Here is a 20,669-nt window from a genome sequence, read left to right as displayed (position 1 = left end):
CTCCTTCTCCTTTTCCTCCTTCTCCTTTTCATTATCTCTTTCCTTCTTTTCCCTTTCCTTCTCCCTTTCCATCTCCTTCTTTTCCTCCTCCTTTTCCTCCTCCTTTTCTTCCTCCTTTTTCTCCTCCTTTTCCTCCTCCTTTTCTTCCTCCTTTTCCTCCTCCTTTTCTTCCTCCTTTTCTTCCTCCTTTTCCTCCTCCTTTTCCTCCTCCTTTTCTTCCTCCTTTCCCTCCTTTTCCTCCTCCTTTTTCTCCCCCTCTTCCTCCTCCTTTTCCTCCTTTATCTCCTCCTCTTCCTCCTTTTCCTTGTCCTCCCCTCAAATCTACCACAAACTCTGCAAAACACTAAAAGAACTTTCCTTGGATTCCTTGAATTTCTTATTTTGCCTGAAATCCTCCTAAAAAACCTTCCTAACATGTGACCTTCCTGTCCAAAGTACAGGAAGTCGGGGTGTTTGTGTCTGTTAATCCTCCTTTTGCAGCAAGGAGTGGGAAGAAAAATCCACTTTAACACAGAGCCATTCTTGAAGGGAAAAAAAAAAAAAGCCCTTTTCAGGATGCTTTATAACTCCTTTAAGTGGGTAACAGTGACACTCAGTGGCTGCCCTGGTGCTTTGGGAAATCCAGACACTGGGAAGTGATTCCTGGTGTTAATGCCATGCTCAGGGCTGGAGGAGAAAGCAGTGGGTGAGGCCTTGTATTTATAATTTATTCATGTAGATATTTGATGAGTATTAGGATATATTATTCTGGTGTTAATTTTTTAGCAGTTTTCAGCTTGGCAGCAAATCAGGCTTTTAAAATGCAGCAAGTTCAGCAGTAATTATCCCTTATTAATAGAATATTGGTAGTTTACACCCATTTGGTTGTTTAATCAACTGCTGTAATGAAAATTAAAATATCACAGAGCTTACAGGGCTCTCAGTCTGAGTAATCACTCTCTGATATTTCACCTCCTCTTTCCTGTGTGAAAGTGAGATAAATATTTGGGACTTTTCCTACACCTCCTAAGTCTACCCTGAACCAGGCTTATTTATCCTATTTTAACGTTTTAAACCCAAAAGTTGCTGTTAAAAGGACTTCAGATTTTCTGGAAACATCAATTCACGAATGGGCTTTTCATACAACTTTAATTTCCCAGAAGTGGGTGATTTTAGAAATGCTTAATTTTCTCAGGGAGGGTGAAGCCAGGTGATCTCAAAGAGCATCTGAAGCTCCTCTGTGTTTATAATTTTTTTTTGGTTCACCTGCTGAAACCAGGATGTGTCTCATCTTCCAAGTCAGGAGGTGACAAGGGACTGAAATTTTTCTTGAGACCACTTTAAAATTGAAAATTTTAAAGGCTCCTTTATCAGCATTGCACACTCATTTGCTTTTATTGATCCTCTGATTTTTTTAAATTAATTTGAATGCAACAAATTACCTTTTTTATTCTGCTTTAGTGAGGTGTTACTGATATTTCCTTTTTTCACTCCCCAGTTGTTTTTACAAATGCAGGGACAGAAATGACTGTGCTTCCCAAATTCCTCACCCTGTTCCTCACTTTCTGTCCATGAGCTTCCTTAGTGTCAGATAGAAATTACTGCAGAACCATAGACTGATTTCAAATTGCAATTTAAATCTCTCCAAGGGGAAGTTTTGTGGAAAATATGAGATCTGGGCTTTGAATTCTCTCAGAGCACTGTAATTCCTTGGGTTAAAAGCAGGTGGTGCAGGGCTGTGCTCCTTCTCCCTCTCCTGCCTTTGCCCTCTCCAAAAAAATCCAAACCCAAACAAACACACAAAAAAAAACCCCACAAAAAAAGAGCAACAAAGTCCTTATCTTTTAAAATACCTTTGTTTTCTTGTATTTCTTGTTTCACTGGGCAGTTTGTGTTCTGTACTGCCCAGCCAAATATCAACCTTTGACTCCCTTTCTCTGGAAACTGAATATTGAACGTTTTCCTTGCAGGATTTAATGATTTTTGAACGCCAGTGGACCAACTTTTTTGCTAATTTTGACACGGAAATTCCCTTCATTCTGGAGCTCTCGGAATCCCAGGCAGGGGAGGTAGGTCTGCTTCAGGAATCCTTGGAAATCCTGCTCTCAGCCGTGCAGAAGGAAGAAGGATTCAGCATTAGGGTTATTTTTTTTTTTTTCCTGCCACATCTCACCTTTGAGGGCTCTGCAGAGGGACCTGGCCAGGCTGGATCCATGGGCTGATTCCAACGGGATGAGGTTCAACCAGGCCAAGGGCCGGGTCCTGCACTTTGGCCACAACAACCCCAGGCTGGGCCAGAGGGGCTGGAGAGCAGCCAGGCAGGAAGGGAGCTGGGAGTGGGGATGGACAGGGAGCTGAACAGGAGCCAGAGTGTGCCCAGGGGGACAAGAGGGCCAATGGATCCTGGCCTGGAGCAGGAACAGGGTGGCCAACAGGGCCAGGGAAGTGATTCTGCCCCTGGACTCAGCGCTGGTGAGGCCACCCCTGGAGTGCTGTGTCCAGTTCTGGGCCCTCAGCTCAGGAAGGACATTGAGGTCCTGGAGCAGGTCCAGAGGAAAGCAACGAGGCTGGGGAAGGGACTGGAGCACAAGTGCTGTGAGGAGAGGCTGAGGGAGCTGGGGGGGCTCAGCCTGGAGAAGAGGAGGCTCAGGGGAGACCTCCTCACTCTCTGCAACTCCCTGACAGGAGGGGGGAGCCAGCTGGGGGTTGGGCTCTTTTCCCAGGCAACCATCAGCAAGACAAGAGGGCTGGGTCTTGAGCTGTGCCAGGGGAGGTTTAGGTTGGAGATTAGAAAGAATTTCTTTGCAGAGAGGGTGCTCAGCCATTGGAATGGGCTGCCCAGGGAAGGGGTGGATTCTCCATCCCTGGAGGTGTTTTAGGACAGACTGGATGTGGCATCAGTGCCATGGGCTGGGAACCACAGCGGGGTTGGATCAAGGGTTGGACTTGATGATCTCAGAGGTCCCTTCCAACCCAGCTGATTCTATGATTCTGTGATTCTATGAAAACCTGTGGTTTGGGTTTTTTTCAGTCACCACCCACCTTAAAAATCCCTGGAATGGTGATTTAGGATTGCTGGGGTGATTCAGTGGAGTGTTTGCTCACTGATAATTCGATTTAGCTGATTTATACCTGCAGAGCAGATATTTGTGGGTAGATTAACTTTGGGTTTGCTGGACTCTGGTATGTGCAGGGCTTAACAATTCAGAGTTGCACGTATCAAAATCTCAAATATAACAGAGGGGAACACAAACCTGGGTGAAAAAACCACAGGACGGGTGCTTTTGAAACATTTTGTTGCTTTTTTTGAGCAACCTGGACTAGTGGAAGATGTCCCTGCCCAAGGCAGGGGGTTGGAACTGGAAGGGTTTTAAGGTCCTTTCCAACCCAAATCACTCTGTGATTTTATGGTGATTTTTTACAGAGGTTGAAAGTAGTTTTGGGAGGTTCAGGGGTTTTCTCTGAGAAAGATAATTCAGGTTTGTTCTTAATCATAGTGAGGATATATCATGCTTTCTGTTCTGTCCTGTTACTTGTTAAATTTTTGTAATAATAATTTTAATATTTAATTTTAATTTTTAAACAAAAATAATAATTTTGGTGATTTTTTTTTCTTTTTTAATTCTCCACAGCCCTTCAGAAGTTATTTCAGCCATGGCATGATCTCAAGCCACATAACAGATAACAGGTATTACTCATTTTTCCCTGGGAATTAGTACCTCAGTATGTTATTCCCATATCCCTGATACCAGAATGCATCAGTTATAATTCCTTTTGGGTCCATCTCAGTATTATCACATCTCATATGAAATAAAAGCAACATGCAAAGGCACTTCCTGGAAGGCTAAAACTGAATTTTCAGGGGATTTAACGCTGTAGTTCTTAAACATACAATGTGATTATGTTTGAAACTCTCCACCTTGTGCATTTGATATGATCCATTTCTTCCCTGTTCCATCCCTGGAAGTGTCCAAGGCCAGGTTGGAGGGGGCTTGGAGCAACCTGGGCTGGTGGAAGGTGTCCCTGCCCATGGCAGGGGGTGGCACTGGATGGGCTTTAAGGTCCCTTCCAGCCCAAACCATCCTGTGAGTCCATGACATTGAATCACAGTTTTCATTGAAAGAGGAAGGTTGTTTGTCTTCTGTTTCAAAACCAAAGTTCTGCTGTTTTGAGTCAAATCAAGGGTTTTTAGCTACTTCAATGTCTCTGCAGCTTCCTCTTTATTTGGAATAAACCAGTGTCCCTCACTGTTTGCAGCATCCCTGAAATAATGAAAAGACAAACCTTGACCTCTCCAGCTGAGTCTTGGGCCCAAAGCCAGAACTAAACTCAAAATAGTTTTGTTTCATTCCAATACAACCATTTCAGGGGTTTTCAAGATGGTAAAGTTTAAACATAATCACTTTTCAGTTTACTTTTAAAAAGGGGGGGGGGAAAAAACCCTTCTGATATCATTTGGGAACAGCCTTGAGATTTGTTCTTGTGCCTGACAGAAATTATCACCTTGTCATTGCAAGCAGCTTTTTCTTTTGGAACTTGGTCTTTACAATGGGAAGCTTTGTGAGCCTTGGTAAAATTCACTACTTGGTCCCTCAGGCTTGAAAGCTTTAATTTCATTTGTTTTTAAGTTCCCTGCCAAGTGTTTTGGTGGTGATCCCCTGTTTCCTCCCCAGCCCCAGCCGGCAGCCCTTCGTCCTGTTTGGCAGCCACTCCACCAAGGAAAACCTGAACTCTGGTAACTTTAATTTTCCATCAGAAGGACACCTTGTTCGAAACACTGGCCTTGGTGGGAGCACTGCCAAGCACATGGTAAGGCTTTGGAGTAGTTACCTGAGATTTTGGAGCTTTTTTTTTGGCAGATTTTCTCTTTTTCTTTGTGTGTTTTTTGTGCTTACCTTCCATGAGTTAAACACCTAATTCTTCTTAATGTAAGAACACGTTAGTTTAACAATTAGTTTAAGGAAGAAATTTTCTTTTTCTTTCTTCTTCCAAGTTATAAGACTGGATGCTTAATCAGGAACTGATGAATGATTTATTTCCTGTAAAAATACAGCTTTTTAAACAGTTGTATGTGGGGTGGGGGAGAGGGAAATTCTGTTTGTGAGGACGTTTGTCCTGGTCATGAAGTGAAACCCTTCTATGATGTGTTTAATCCTGACACACAGATATGATTGTAATCAGATTCCTTAAGAAAGAAGTGAAAAGACACCTTTTTTTTTTGATATTAGAACAGAATTTTGTGAGTAGACAGGAGATTTTTATGTGTATCCAAATTCCAGCTCGCGTCGATGAAACAAAACCCAGCGAGTGTCGATGAAACCGAAACTCTCTGTGGTGTTCCAAGAATGTTCCAATGAATCTGTGGTGTTCCAAGAATGTTGCCATGAAGTTGTAAAGATTAACTTGTTTCCATTTTCAAGTAAAAGCTTAGTTGGTAAACATTTGATGAGGTCGAAGGCGGCGCAGGGGCCGTGACCGGGGGAGCCACCCCCGGCAGTTGGGATCCTCTGGCTGGAGGGGCCTCCTGGCTCCAGAAGGCAACGGGCAGCGAAGGAGGAGAGGTAGAGTGTGGACACCTCCCTGCTCCCTCCAGGGGCTCCGGGAGTGTCCGACAGTGGTGCGAGTCCAGATGGATGTGGTTGAGTCCAGGTCATCGTGGAGTGGACGGATGAGTGAGGGGATGAGTCCGTGACAACATTCCATGGGCACTTTCCTCAGGGATGGATGGACGTGGGTGTTCTGGACACATCAAAAGCCTGAGAAAGGATTGTTTTGTAGCATCCTGCTGAAACCTCATCCTCCATCTGCTGCTCTAACACACTCTCTCTCTGAAAACACTTTCAACTTTTGTCTTTTCTTCCCCTGATAACATTGAGACCATTTGCTGCCTTTCCGAGTGCGAGTACAGTTTTATTCTGATGTACTTGCTCCATCTGTTCCTCAGATTCTGATGCTGTTCTTAAAAAAGGTGGTTTATTTACAGGTACAGGTGAGACTGTTGTAATAGGGTGTCATGAAAATAGTAAATAAGACCAGCATAGTTATGGGAACCTGACCCACTTTCCTCTCCATGAAAAGAGCAGTTGGCATAGGAAATTGAGAACCCAAGTCAGAGCTCATCTCCTTCCCAAAGTCTTTCAGCCATTCAGGTCGAGTCCAAAGTGAACTAGACCTTTGAAAACGTAAGTTTGCTTTTTCCACCTCCAGTTCCGTGTGTGTCGTAAACTTCCTGTAGTTTGTCAGTGCTTAGAGGACTTAAGGGGAGCTTAGTTTATTGGCCATTATTGCACCAATTTGCTTTACTAATGTCTCTTTGTGTCTCATTAATACTGACTACCAGGTAGTGCAGTGTGTGTCTCCCAAGGGACCTCTGGCTTGTTCAAGGACCTATTTTTTTGGGACCAGTCACGTTCCTTTCCTGGGTGAGTACATTAAAAAATGCCGAGGCAGATACTCTCTTTAATTATTTTTAAATTTGCAGCAGTTAAAAGCTGGCTCTGATCCCTTTCTGAGCCTTAGGAGTGGTAGGTGTTGTGTAGTTCTGTAACCAGGGCATGGGATCATAGCAGATTTCAGGGGTAAAATGTGTCAAGAGGTGAGTGTTCCACAGAAAATCTGTCAGATCTGACTGTGCAGGCCTTTCCCAAGCACTAGACAAATATTTAAGTCAATGTTCCTTACAGTTTGATAGAAAAAAACTCTCCAAAAATATAGTAATTCAAACTATTTATTATCCTCAGATAACTGAGGATTTTTAAAAGAACAGAGGAAATTCTTTCACCCTGTTTTTAATTTTTTAAATTTTATTTAAATTTTTTTTGTTTAAATTTCCCTTATCCTCTGGCTTGGGCCCAACATAGTGGGTTACAAACAGCTGTTTTCCCAAATAAAAACAAGCCATGTGGAATTTTTAAAGCCCATTTTCTTCCCTGTTTTAAATGGCTGTAAGAATCCTTGGATAAAGTCAGTCCTTAGGGTTGCTGTGTATCTTGAAACCATAACCAGCTTAGAAAACATCTTAGAAAAAAGAGAGGATGTTTGGAGCATTGGAATTAAGGATGGATTGTGCTTTTTCCTGGGCACCCAGGAATGGCCACATTGGGATACAGGATATGGGGGGAGAGGGCTCCTTGTTCTGACCCCCTGCAGCTGATTTTAGGGGGCTCAGTCTTGGCTGCCCTGACACAAGTTGTGCTTTGCTCTGCTCTAAACCTGCAATCCAACTGCAGCAGCATAAAATCCTGGATAATCCCACGTGAAATGTGCAGCAGAAATGTCCCCAAAGTGCTTCAACCAACCCTTTTTTTTTTTGTTTTCACCCAGGAAACGACAACGAGGTGCACAAGGAAGCTGATCAAGTGTAAGCTTTTTATATTATTCCTTAACTCTTCTCTCTTTTTGCCTCGTGGCAGTTGGTCAAACCTGCTTCTAGTGGCTGTTGGCATTTGCAGAGACACATTTTTATTCAGAATAATGTGATTGTGAGAGGGTTCCAAAGGCAAAGTGCTCGTGGAGGGTTTCAGTGGGCAAATTAGGAATTTGCTGTGACCATCCCTTCTGCTGTGCAGCAAAGTAGGAAAGGAAATATTAGTAAATATTGCTAAATTTTAATTAAAAAATTGTTTTTAGTTACTTGAATAATTTTTAAAGGTGCTGCTTATATACCAAGGGGGAAAGTATCTCAAACTGAATGGGAGCATCATCCACAGACAGAAGGAAAAGTAGTTTTCAGACCAGTTTCATTAAGTGTAAGATTTATAGTGAAATGCCAACAGGGAACACTCAAACTTGCAAAGGAATTCACTATGGAAAGGCAGATAAAAGTTAATTTTTCAGTTGGGAAGCTGCAAAGCATTTTAACCTTCTCCAAATCCAAGTGTGTTTATCCATGTCCATGTCCTGCATGTTGGTAGATCCTGTCCAGCTTTAGGAACATAGAAAATCTGCTTTGGTCCTGCTCTCTCTCTCTCTCTCTTGACAAACCAGACCTTTCCTTAGGGATTTTGTCCTCCTTGGTAGTTGGGATCATTTCAGGAGCCTGGATTTGCTTCTGCAAACCTGCCTGACCTGTTAGCAAGAGATTAAAGATGTGTCAGTACTTTAATACTGAACTACTATTGATTTTGATATAATTTAATATTGTTCTCAAAGACATAAAAGTGGAATTACTGCCCTGAGCAGCAGATTTGTCCTTTTTTTTAGTAAAAACTCCAACAGGTAATTTTTCTGCTCAAACATTACTTGTCCCACCTCTAAAAGACTTTAAATACATTTCTAGCTGAGATGAGTAGAGGAGCTGTAAACAAAGCAGTTGATAAAGTCAGTGTTTGTATAAGAATACCTTTTTTCTTGGAAGCATGCCTGTGTTGGATGAAATAATCAACAACAGCAGCATAAATAGCTTTTTTTGGCAAACCTGATCTCATGATTTTGGGCTTTTTTTGCAGCTGAGTCCTGTAACTGGTTCTTATATTTGTCAATATTTCCATAAGCAACATTCAGCCCAAATTTGGCTGTATTTAGGAAGCAGGGCTGCAGCTTGGCTGGAATGCATAAACTGACTGTACCTCTGAGGATAAACTGGGGTAAACTTTGTAGTTTTATATTTTTTTTCAGAAAATGCCATTCTGTGTTTTGCATTGTCAGTGTTAAAATTTTAAGGTGGGAAGAAGAGTAGAGTATTTATACTGATACACTGATATTAACTGTTGATGATTGATGGAAAGCACAGCCCACTGAGGTGTTTCCTTGCAAATATTTATGTGAATTTGAGGGAAAAGAGGAATGGTCACAGAGTTAGGAACAATTAGACACGTTTCCCATACCAGATGCACTGAAAATACATTGACTGCATGTTTAGTCCATGGAATTACATGGAAGAAACCTGAAAAAGTGGTAGGAAGTTTGAATTTTAAAATCACTTGGTGGTACTGGGGATGATCAAAGTCAGGCTTTGGTGCATTTTGAGGTCCCTCCACATTTGGGAGCTTCAGGTGCTCTTCTCCCATCCCTCAGGGATGTTTGCATTTGGCTTCAGTGCTGGATCCTCCTCTTTCCTTGCCCCTCTCCCCTCCCTTGATACCAAGCAGTGGCAGAGGAGTAATGAGAGGAGTTAAAATTTGGGCAAGTAGGACTTTCTGGTCATTTTACACATCTTTTAGTTGCAATTCAGCAGGAATTTTGAACTGATGTTTCTTGGTTGGGCACAGGTGGGGTTTTTTTTTCCCAGTTGTTTGGAGGTGCAAATGTGTAATGGCTGAAAGTCACTCTTGGCTTCACCAACTCTGGTTCATTTCTGGGCAAGTTTTTCAATTCCCTTTTAAGAAGGGAACAGGACTAAGCTGTGGTGTGGATGTCTTGGAATCCTGGAATGGTTTGGGTTGGAAAGGACCTTAAAGGTGATTGTATTCCAAGCTCTTGCCATGGGCAGGGACACCTTCCACTAGCCCAGGGTGCTCCAACCTGGCCTTGGACACTTCCAGGGATCCAGGGGCAGCCACAGCTTCTCTGCCCAATCTGGGCCAGGGCCTCCCCACCCTCCCAGCCAACAATTCCTTCCCAATATCCCATCTAGCCCTGCCCTCTGGCAGTGGGAAGCCATTCCCTGTGTCCTGTCCCTCCCTGCCTTGTCCCCAGTCCCTCTCCAGCTCTCCTGGAGCCCCTTCAGGCCCTGCCAGGGGCTCTCAGCTCTCCCTGGAGCCTTCTCTTCTCCAGGGGAACCCCCCCAGCTCTCCCAGCCTGGCTGTGCCAGGTTGTTGCTCCTTTCATGGCCTTCAGAAGTTGCCTCCCTTGGACAAACAATCAGTGACCCAGATTATCTGGAGGACTCCGGGTGTGCTGCTTTTCCAAGGCTGATTCCAAGGAGACTGATTGCATTGAAATGGAGCTCCCTAAAACAATGGGATGTGATTCTCAACAAAACTGCAGTGAAAGTCAACAGGAAAACATGTTTTTACTCTTGCCTGAGCAGGGCTGCATTTGTCTCAGGAGTTACCTCCCCAAAATATTCTGTAACTCGAGCAACTCCCTCGCTCTAATTTAATTTTCTCAAGCCAAAAGCTTAATTATAAACCTACTTCTGCACTCATTTGAGCCAGGACCCCTTTTTTTATTAAGAGATTTGTGCAATGAGAGGAGGAACTGCCCCTTTAGGCAGAGGAGGAAGAAAACTCTCCGTGTGTAGTAAATGTGTGTGTTTGATTCTCTCTTCAGTGCTCTGTTGTCGCAAATCTATTCTGCTGTTGTAGAGGCTGTGCTTGCTGGCATTGAGTGCTATGCTAAAACTTCCACTGAATCCAAGGTAAATGAAGCCCCCCCTTCTCTCTCTCGTTGTTCATTTGGATTGCTCACGCTGGGCCATGACATGCAAACCCAAATTAAACCCTGAGAAGAAACCCTTAAACCCCAAATTAATGTCGTGGTCTGTCTGTGTAACGCAAAGCTCAGCCCGTGGCCTCCAACCACTCCCTGAATTCTGCTTAAAAAAAACACCTTTCAGAGTGTTCCTGTTACCCACCTACAATATTTTGCCATCTTTCATGAATTTTCCTGTGAAAGAACAAATTTTAGCCTGGTGCATCAGTGTGTTCCTGTTCAGTGTCTCGTTTCTCTCACGGGTTGTCTCCTGTGGTTGCTGGGATTTGGAAAAGGATGGGTGGGGAAAAGGGGGTTTCATCCTCCATCTCCTTTTTCTTTTGCAGGCAAAGGAGGTGGCAGAGCAGGTGCTCATGGCTGTGTTAGACACCCTTTGCTTGACACAGCTCAAATCTGCTTTACGGTGGGTATTTCCTGCAGTTACTGATCGAGCTCTTGTTTCCGTGGGGAAAAATATCAAATATATCAAATATATTGGGGAAAAATATACCAAATATTGATTTTAAACTGGCTACCAAACACTTCACGATGCATTCAGGCTTTTAAAATAATTATAGTTGTCCCATTTGCCTGCTTTTTTTTATCACTTCAGTTATTTTGCTTCAAATCTACTCCTGTTAATTTTTCACGTGTAGAAGAATTCTGAACAACGTGTTTCACCAGTGCAATTTCTCTTCCTGCAGCTCCAAAATTGCTTTTCAGATTCAGGCTGTGAACAATCATGGAAGGTTTGTATCACTGCCTTAGACTTCTTGTTATCAATTAGTGCTTTTAATACCATGATAAATTTATTTTTCTTCTCTTGGAACTTCTTTGAGAAAACGTTGCACTCGATTATTTCACACGAGATGTGCAAAGGGCTTTTGTGCATGAGATGGTTGAATGATTTCATATCTGTAATTCTGTGGAATCCTAAAATCATTAAAAAAAATAAGAAGCAATTGGGCAGAGCAGTTTTATTAACTGTTAATGAGTAGAAGCAGCATGAGCTCATTAAGAGTTCCCTTTTAAAATTTGCTTTTAACTTGGTTGATATCACAAGCTTGTGCTTCTTAACCCCCACGCTGTCTGATTGAAATGGCCTCCACAAATAAGAGCTTATTTTAAATTAAAATAAAATAGCTTTTTTTTTGGCTGCTTTGGAGCCCCTAAAAGTGATCTAACTTCTAAATATTTAATTGTCATTGTTCTAGAATTACCCCGTTAGATAACGAGGACAGCCTGAGTTTGATCAAAACGGTGAGTAAGCCCTTCATTATTTATTATTATTGTTTTTATTTTATTTGTATGATTTTATTAGAAAATAGAGCTCAAGTGGCAGGTTTTCTGGGGCGTATTGAGATCTTTATCTCTGTAGGAGGAGATATAAGAGAGATCTCAGAAGCTGCAACAGATTTAATATTAAGTCAGACCGTGGAAATTGAAATAAAACATTGACGTTAATTAAGATTGATGATCTCAGACTTTCCACCACTGTGGAGAAGTGGGTGTTTGGGGTGCTTAAAACACACAGATTTCTCTGTTTCACTTGAAATATTTCAAGTTCTGCTTTCCCTTCCCTTCCCTCCCCCCCTGGGATTGCTGCAGGCCTCCATGATGGTGTTTGACATTCCCGACTTGCTCACGGGAAGAGGATGTTTGGGATCTGTTGTGTTTTCAGAGTCCTTTCTGACATCACAGATACAAGTCAAAGAAAAAGGTGAATATCTGAAATTCTGAGTGTCATTCTCTTGGCTTGGCTGTGCTGGAAGAGCACAAGGGATCCCAGGGGATGTTGTTGCTGTTCCCCTGATGGGTTTGGAGCACTTTTGGTGGGAAGGAGAGCAAAGGAAGAAGCCACATAAACACCAGAATAAATGAGGCTTTCTCTGGAATTGTCCAGCAGCCCTGTGTCTGTCAGAGCACAAGAACACTGGGAGTTAGGCTGTTGTGACTTCACTTAAACACTCATAAATCCTTAAAGCAATGAGAACATTTTCGTATTTCCTGAAGAAATTTCAGCTCTTAAAAGCGACTTATTGGGCAGTCTGAGGTACGTGGGTGGAATTATGGTTTGGTGGGCATGGTGGCTTTAGGTCTGAGGCTGGATTTGATGAACTTGGAGGTCTTTTCCATGATTATCCTGCTTTACTTCCCCGATTTTCCCTGCAGATGGCAGCATTACTCCAGAAACCAGCCACGTTGTCCTGACTGCAGGAATCCCGAGGTTCACATCCTGGCTGGTGAGTCCACACACACTCACCTGGCTTTGTACACCAGGGAACACTTGTTAGGGAAGGAGGGATGGATGAGGGAAAATACTGAACTTGGGCATTGAAGCAGAATGTTAATATGTGAATCTATTTTGATTTTTGAATTTAGACACGGAGTGAAACACTAATGGGTGGAAACAGGCTCTGGATCTGTTCTTAACACAAGTTTGAAATCATTTTTAACTGTTACAAGTATAACAGAGGGTAACTTCTGGCAAATTCTGCTTATTGTGAGGCACTCTAGATCACCCCAACAGGAAGCAAGGTCTGATTCCAGCCCCCTAATGTGCTACCCTGTGTTAGAGGCAGAATTCCAGTGAATTTAATAAAGCTGAGCAACATTCTGCCTTTGGCAACCCATAATTTACCAGTGGTATAAAGTAAGACTGGATGGGATACACTGCTTTCTGTCCATACAATAGTATTTTAGCCTGTAAAAGCATTTATTGGGGAGAATGTTATGCATTTAATTTCATGCAAGGAACTGTTTTGGTCCCATAATAACACAGTATTAAGAGCACAAAACTGCCTTTGGGCTTGTCTGCCTCTGGTACCTGAGGTTCTTGTTTGCCTCAAAACTTCCTTAATGCTTTTTATTTAGCATTAGACTGCCTTTATTTAACTTGTTTTACTTGACATTAGACTTGCTTTATCTGTGATGTAAATAACACCACAAATGGAAACTCTTTCTGGCTCCAGGTTGAAGACAGTGATGTGAAACTCTCTGAAAAGGCACAGCAGGCGTTGAAGGTAAAATGAAACATTTTTGTTAAACCAAAGAAGTTCCACTTTCATAAACCACTGTGCAAAAAACCTGAGCTCCTTCCAAACTGTCTTTTATTTTGTGTGTTATTTCTCTCCTACAAGGCTTGCCTGTTCTTTGAAACTCTGACCTATAAAAAGTACATTGTATGTAAAAGTTTGAATTTCTTTCTGTCAGAGAATGACAAACCCCACGGGCAAAAAAGAGCTCTAATAAAGCTACAAATTCATGGAAGTCTCACTCAACATTACTCCTGGAGCTCGTGTGTTCCCAAAAACCCCCACAACTCAATGCCACTCTACATACAAACTTTCTTTTAACTTAATTAGCCTGCTAAATGTCTAAAGGAAAACACTCCGGAAAGAAAAAGGCCTTTGGAATCTGGGAACATCTTAAATCACATGAGTTTCACATTTGTGGTTGACTTTGCGGTTCCCTGGAATGTTCATTATAAGTAGATTCATTTTCCTGCCCTGTCCTTTTAGCTCAGGGGACTGACAAACTGCAAACAAAAAAAGCTCTGCCCTGTGGTTGTGACAATGACTTGGAACTTCACAGCTGCTGGCAAAGCCAAAGTGGGGGGAAGGCTCTTCCAAACCATCCTGCCACTGGCCCTGCTGGATCCAGGATGAAACTCTTCATTTCATAAACTTCTGATGGATGCTGTTTAAAAGAAAAAACCTTCTCTCTTGGAGCAAACACATGAGAAAATGTCCTGGTCCTTGATCCAGCCTGTGATGTTACTGTTTGTTTGTTCCTGTTCAGGAGGATAAATCTTTCCTGGGCACTTTACTCACTGGAGGGGATGGAGTGTATCTTTGTTCCAGCAATCCACAGGCCATGCCTGCAGAAGGTGAGATGTGCTTGGGTGGGGTTTTTTTTTGTTTGTTTGTTTGTTTTCTTTTTTTTTAGGTTTTTTTTTTTAGTTTTTTAAACAAAAGAGACACATTTTCTGGTGAGCCAAACTACACCATCACCTTAAGCTTTCTTTCCATTTGCCTTTCCATCTTTCTGCTCTTAAATTCCATCTGTTGTTCTGTTTCTCCCCAACCTCTGCTTGAAACTCCTAATCCTGGAAGGAGGATTCCTCTAGGCTTGCTTTGGATGGACAGTGAGGCTTTGCAGACCTGGGAGATGCCTTTTTTCAAAACATGCCCAAAATGGCTGTTTCTGTCTTTAATAGATGATGTGCCAGATAGTTCCTGCCTTTTCTGTCTCTATATGAACATGAGGTTGGAAAGATTGGGCATTACAGTCCTTCCAGCTCAGGAAGTGAAGGCAAATATGGACCTCTGCACTGCCTCTGATGTAGGAAGGGATGTTATAAACTCATTTACAGCCTTATATTTGCCTCTACAAAAAGCTCTTCCCAGAGCTGATGTGCTGTTCCCACTTTTTTCCGTTTCTGTTTTCACTCAGGAATTCAGTGTTTCCCAGCACAGGTTCTCACTGTGCTACAGGAAGATGCTTGATCTTGGTTCTTCTCAGATTCAATCCAGTTACTGCTTTCTGACACAAAATTACTCACAGGAATCTTGGATTATTCCTCCTCTTTTGGCACCTTTTCCTTCAAGAAATTAAGGGAATGTGAATATCCCAATAATACAACTAAAGACAATTTGGATTGTTGGGAAGATTTTCCCTCACTTCCCTCACTCCCTCGTGCCTTGAACCAATAGATATTTTTAAGGCCTGATATTTGATATTCCAATGTACAGAGAATGTGCAGTTGTGTCAGTGCTGATGTACAAGAGAGATGATGAATATCTGACATGAAGTTCTCAGCACGAGCTGATGATCTTCAGAGGAGAATTTTCAGCTTTGTAGTTCTGCCATGTGGTGTCCAGGATAAATAATGAGGTACAAGGCAATTAAAAAGCAACTGTCACTTAGAGGAATCTGCTTTTGCTCCAACTGACCAGATTTTAAAGCAAAAATCTTCATGCAGAATATGATATTTAGCTGTTCTGCTGTGGGCACATGTTCACTCAGTAAATAATGAGAGAACGGTGGCATTTTTTTGGCTCTGTTAAAATTTGCTGTTTGTGCCCCAGTGGAGCAATTTACTTATTCCCTTTTTTTTTTGGGGGGGGGGGGGGGGGAAAGATTTCTGGAGTTAAATGTCTTGATAACTTTTGGGTTGGAGAGTTGCAATAGGGGGTATCAGGACCATTGTGAGTGAGGGGTTGTGTCAGTGGGTGAGGGATTTTCTTGGCTCTCAAGTGAAAATGAAGTTGAGCTCGTTCCCTTTTTGTTGTGCTCAAATTTGGGCTCTGCTGAGGTTGCAGCTCTGTAGTCAGGCACTTTTGGGTGCAAAAGGTGCATAAAATCATGGAATGGTTTGGGTGGGAAGGGGCCTTAAAGCCCACCCAGTCCCACCCCCTGCCATGAGCAGGGACACCTTCCACTAGCCCAGCTTGCTCCAGCCTGGCCTTGGAATCTTCCAGGGATCCAGGGGCAGCCACAGCTTCTCTGGGAAATTTATTCCAGTTTCTTACCACCCTCACAGGGAAGGATTTCTTTCCAATATCCAACCTAAATCTTCACTTTTCCAGTGGGAAACCATTCCCTGTGTGCTGTCCCTCCCTGCCTTGTCCCCAGTCCCTCTCCAGCTCTCCTGGAGCCCCTTTAGGCCCTGCCAGGGGCTCTCAGCTCTCCCTGGAGCCTTCTCTTCTCCAGGGGAACCCCCCCAGCTCTCCCAGCCTGGCTCCAGAGCAGAGGGGCTCCAGAATCATGGAATGGTTTGAGTTGGGACTGTCAGTCCTGCTGATTGCACCCCCTGCCATGGGCAGGGACACCTTCCACTAGCCCAGGTTGCTCCAACCTGGCCTTGGACACTTCCAGGGATCCAGGGGCAGCCACAGCTTCTCTGCCCAACCTGGGCCAGGGCCTCCCCACCCTTCCTGCCAACAATTCCTTCCCAATATCTCATCTAACCCTGCTCTCCTTCAGCTTAAGGCCATTTTCATTAAAACAAAACCTTAATACTGAACAAGTTTGAAGATCTCATCCCAAGCTGCCATTCCAAGTGGAAAACATCTTCGACTCTTTATTATTTCCTCCCAACCTTGTTCAGGGAGCTGGGCAGGCACTTGCAGCCATATATTTTAGTTACTTTGATTTTTTTTTGAAATGTAACCGAGTAAAACTTGTTTATTGTCTTCTTTTTTTCTTAAAAGAAAATATTTAACTTTTCCCTTTTGCTGACTCACAAACTTCCCCGTGTGGGATGTGATGCTGCTTTTAAATGCAGAGAGCCAGCTGGCAGCCCCTGCTCAGACATTTGTTGGTGGCTTTCTGAAGCCTGTCAGAAATCAGCTGTTTGCTGATACCACTTTCTAACACTTTGATGGAATTTTCTTTTAGCCATTATCCCACCCAGCCTTGCTGTTTCTCATTTCCAGCTGCTCTCCTTCATGCAGGTTTGTTAAGAACCAAAATTTAAATGTTATAAATGTCGAAGTGGAATATTTAAACATTGTTTCAATTTTAAAGTTAACTTTTCAGTTTAAATTCCAGGTTAATTTTTAATTTAAAACTTAATTTTTTAGTTAATTTTCCCCCTCTGAATCAAACTTTAACAGTGTTTGATTTTGCCACTTAAACTGTTTGTTCAACGTTTAAATTTCGAGTCATTTGGGATGTAAGCTTTTCTTAAATTCTTGGATTGTCAGTCTTATATTTCTGGAAGTTTGAAATTCAATGGGATGAAATTTTTTTAGCTTTTAAAGAAAAAAAAAAACCACCTCAGAATATTTATGCTAAAGAGGCTCCAGGGGGTAAAATGAAGCCAAATGCAATGGCAGTGATATATAAGTACCAAAATCCTGCAGGAACATGGATTTTTTTTTCCTCAGAAAGGAATGACATTCATCACAAAGTGCTGAAATATTGATATATAACTAATATAAATCCTTTCCCTCTCAAATTGTAGGTAAACTGCACTTCTTTTCTGATGGCATCCTCTTTGCTCATCCCCACCACGGCAGCATTTCCATCTCCAAGAACCACATGAGTTCCATCTCCCTCTATGATGGGGTGAGTGTTTGCTCTGGTTTTACTGCCATCAGCTCTTTATCAATCTTTAACAATAATTCTGGTGCAAAATCTCCATTTCAGCCCCATTTCTTATTTCAGTTTTTACCTGTGTCTGTACAACTGTAATAACTGGTGCAAATCTCCTCACTTTTGGTGCTGATTGACTTAACAAATCAGTCATCAGTGAGTAAAGAGGAGGGAATTTTGTATTAATCTGGGTGAGCAGTTTGGTGTTAATAGTGTGAAAATTGCTTTTGATTGAAGGAAAGGTCGAGGTGTTCTGGTGTCAGGTGGTGTTTGGGAGGGTGAAATGCTGCCTTTTATTCCCATTATATTTGAATATCACTTGTTGTGGCTCAGTGGGAACCGAGAGGCCCGTGGTGGCAGCTCAGCTGATTTTTCCTGCTCAAGGCAGACACTCTGGGTTTAACTATCACTCCTTCAGAGTGCAAAAGAGATTATTTGGGTTGGCTGCTGTTTTCCTAAAGTGGGGAAAATCCCAATTTCCTTTAGTTGCTCTTTTGTTCAGGTACCTCCATGTATGATTTCATCCTCTGATCCAGGAAAGCAGTGAAACACGACCCCAGTGTGTGATCCAAACACATTCCAGCCCAGGGAATCTCACCTGAGCTGCCTTTCCTTGGACATCACGGGCTGCCCCTTGGAGTTTAAGAAGCTATTTTAACACTGACCTTCCTTCTATTGTTTGAGTCAAGACACTCACTTTCAGAAAGCTTCCTATTTCTGGGACCTGGCCATCCCTGCTGAACTGGTGCCAGATTTTTGTGTGAGGCCAGGCCTTGACAGAGAGAATATTATTGTTCTACTGACTTGGCATAATGCAAGGGTGGAGGGTTTGAACTGCTCAGAAGCGACAGGAGAAGCAGGGGAATTGTTCCTTCCTCTTTTCCAAGAGTTACTGCAACAGTATTCATGGAAAAAGAAAGGTTAATTTAATGCTGGGATTCAAACAAAAGATACAAAGGCTTGAAGTGATGCAAAGTGCAGGTTTTTAGCAGCTCTGTCACCATGTTCTGCTTTTTAACTTGAAAATATCTGCGCTTTTGCTTCAACATGGAGAAACTGGGCACAGAGCTGCTCCTGAGCTCCTGAAAGCCTTGAGGCTCGTGGACATGGAGACAGAGTGGATTTTGGCCATTCATCCACAAATATTACCAAGTAATATTTAGATTTCACACCGTTAACATCTTGTAAAACTTGGAACCGGCTCCTTTTAACATTGTGTCCGTGGGGATTATTGCTGCTGCTTTTTGGCTTTTTTCAATTTGGTGGAACCCCAAATGTTTTCCAGGAGAAGGAGCACATTTGTTGGACACTTCACAGGTGTATGAGTTGGCCTTTCAGCCATATCCCAGGAAATCTCTGGGCCATCCTGCAGAATCCAGGATCTGTGGGTTCTTAGTCCCAAAAACCATTTTCTTTTAAGAGAAATTGTTCTCTCGTAGGAGAATATTTTTTGTGTGTTCCTCACTCACCTCAGTGACTTTGAGAGGATTATTTTTATAATTAATCCCTCAGTCAGCAAAGGATGAAGATTCTGTTTGCAAATGTCTCTGAATTAAAAGCAGTTCTTATGTAACAGTTCCCCAACTTGAGCTTTTTCTTCTCAAGAATTAGTACATTGAGTTCCTTGCCCAGTTCTTTTGACAGGGAGGTGGATGACATTCACTTTCTGGTTTGAACCCTAAGGCATGGAATCCCTGTTTCCCAGGGATGTTTCATGATGGCAAATTGTCCTGATTTTCTAATACTTTGGTGTGAAAAGAGTTCCAGGTCAAAGCTTGAGCCTGCCTTGAAATCCAGAATCACAGAATCGTGGAAATGGTTTGGGTTGGAAGGGACCTTAAAGCTCATCCAGTTCCAACCTCTTGCCATGGGCAGGGACACCTTCCACTATCCCAGGTTGCTCCAAGCCCTCTCCAACCTGACCTTGGACACTTCCAGGGATGGAGCATCTAATCTGGGAAAAACAAACAAAAAAACAACCCCCAAAAGACCAAGGGTCAGTGTTTTATAGAACAAAAATCAGACAACCTGAGTTCAGTGTTTCTGAGGGAGACACAACTTGTGGGCTTCAGGGTCCTGTTGGTGAAGACAATTCAGATAAAAAAGCAAGAAATTTAGTAGAACTTGTGCTCAGTGAAGAATCTGAGAGAAAAGGGGCACTTCCAACATGCAAGTGAGCTGCACTTTGAATGACAGGCCTGAGAGTTGTGTCTTGTGCCAGAACGGCCCCTGTCAGGTCAGAAGCTGAAGAGCATGGTGCAGAAAGTTTGCAATAGCACCAAACTTCCAATCTTTTTAGTTATTTTGAAGCATTTAAGTCCTTTTAGGTGGCATTTCATTCATTCTCCATGTGGTGTCTGTGTCAGAGGCGTGTGGGTGTGGATGAAGAAGAGTTTGTTGGGAAGCATTAACAGAAGAAAAGTCTATTTTTTTTTGGTGGGGAAAAGAGTAGATATTAAAAAGCAAGCTTTTCTTTTCAAGACAAGACAAAACTTAGGTGTTTAGAAGCATCTCAAATCCTTTATTTTAAGCTTCTGATATCTCCAGGAGCTGCAGAGTAGGAATTCAGGAGAGGGCTGTAAGTGGCTTCAGTTGACCCTTGTGCTCCATCCCTGTGCCATGGAAACTCAGGAATGCCCAGCTCTTTGTGCCTGGGGGTGACTGTAACAGTTTTTTTCTCATCTCTGCTGTTTAATGCCTGAAGCCTTTTTTTCACTTTCAAGAGCTGTTAATGATAACTTGTCCTGTTTTCCCCATTTCTAGGATTCGAACAGTGTTGTTGCTGCTCTCTTCATAGACTTCAAAAGTTCCCTGCTTCCTCACCTCCCAGTTGAATTCCATACCCAGAACAACTTTCTGATGATTGCACTTTTCCCCAAAAGAAAGATTTACAAAGCTTTTTACTCACAGGTAAAGGAAAAAAAAAGATTGGTAAGCTTTCCTTAAGTTCTTGTGTTGTCAGTCTTATATTTCTGGAAGTTTGAAATTCAACGGGATGAAATTTTTTTAGCTTTTAAAAAAAAAAAACCACCTCAGAATATTTATGCTAAAGAGGCACCAGGGGGTAAAATGAAGCCAAATGCAATCATAATGATATATAAAATAATATATAAATTATGGGGAACCCCGTAATTCCTGTGTTTAAGATGAGACACAAGGGTGAGTTTGGTGCCTGTATTAACTAAGTTTGGAGAGAAGGGGTTTATGTCTCACATAAATTGAGCCACTAAAGCTTG

General features: G+C 42.5%; 1 protein-coding gene across 2 annotated transcripts in view; it reads left to right on the top strand.

The window, feature by feature from the left end:
* The window catches only part of DNAAF9 (dynein axonemal assembly factor 9), a 73,307-nt gene that overhangs the window by 24,634 nt on the left and 28,004 nt on the right, over positions 1-20,669 (top strand). For both annotated transcript variants that reach the window (XM_064653587.1, XM_064653588.1), the window contains 15 exons: positions 1,950-2,048; positions 3,612-3,667; positions 4,653-4,788; positions 6,320-6,401; positions 7,303-7,339; positions 10,192-10,279; positions 10,680-10,756; positions 11,037-11,081; positions 11,547-11,592; positions 11,941-12,052; positions 12,505-12,575; positions 13,305-13,355; positions 14,134-14,221; positions 17,303-17,406; positions 20,197-20,343. In XM_064653587.1, the coding sequence (XP_064509657.1) occupies positions 1,950-2,048; positions 3,612-3,667; positions 4,653-4,788; positions 6,320-6,401; positions 7,303-7,339; positions 10,192-10,279; positions 10,680-10,756; positions 11,037-11,081; positions 11,547-11,592; positions 11,941-12,052; positions 12,505-12,575; positions 13,305-13,355; positions 14,134-14,221; positions 17,303-17,406; positions 20,197-20,343 (1,239 nt within the window). The remainder of the gene's footprint in view (positions 1-1,949; positions 2,049-3,611; positions 3,668-4,652; positions 4,789-6,319; positions 6,402-7,302; positions 7,340-10,191; positions 10,280-10,679; positions 10,757-11,036; positions 11,082-11,546; positions 11,593-11,940; positions 12,053-12,504; positions 12,576-13,304; positions 13,356-14,133; positions 14,222-17,302; positions 17,407-20,196; positions 20,344-20,669) is intronic.

Source organism: Pseudopipra pipra, chromosome 4, assembly GCF_036250125.1.
Source record: "Pseudopipra pipra isolate bDixPip1 chromosome 4, bDixPip1.hap1, whole genome shotgun sequence".
NCBI classification, from domain to species: domain Eukaryota; kingdom Metazoa; phylum Chordata; class Aves; order Passeriformes; family Pipridae; genus Pseudopipra; species Pseudopipra pipra.
This window is presented reverse-complemented; position numbering and strand designations above follow the sequence as displayed.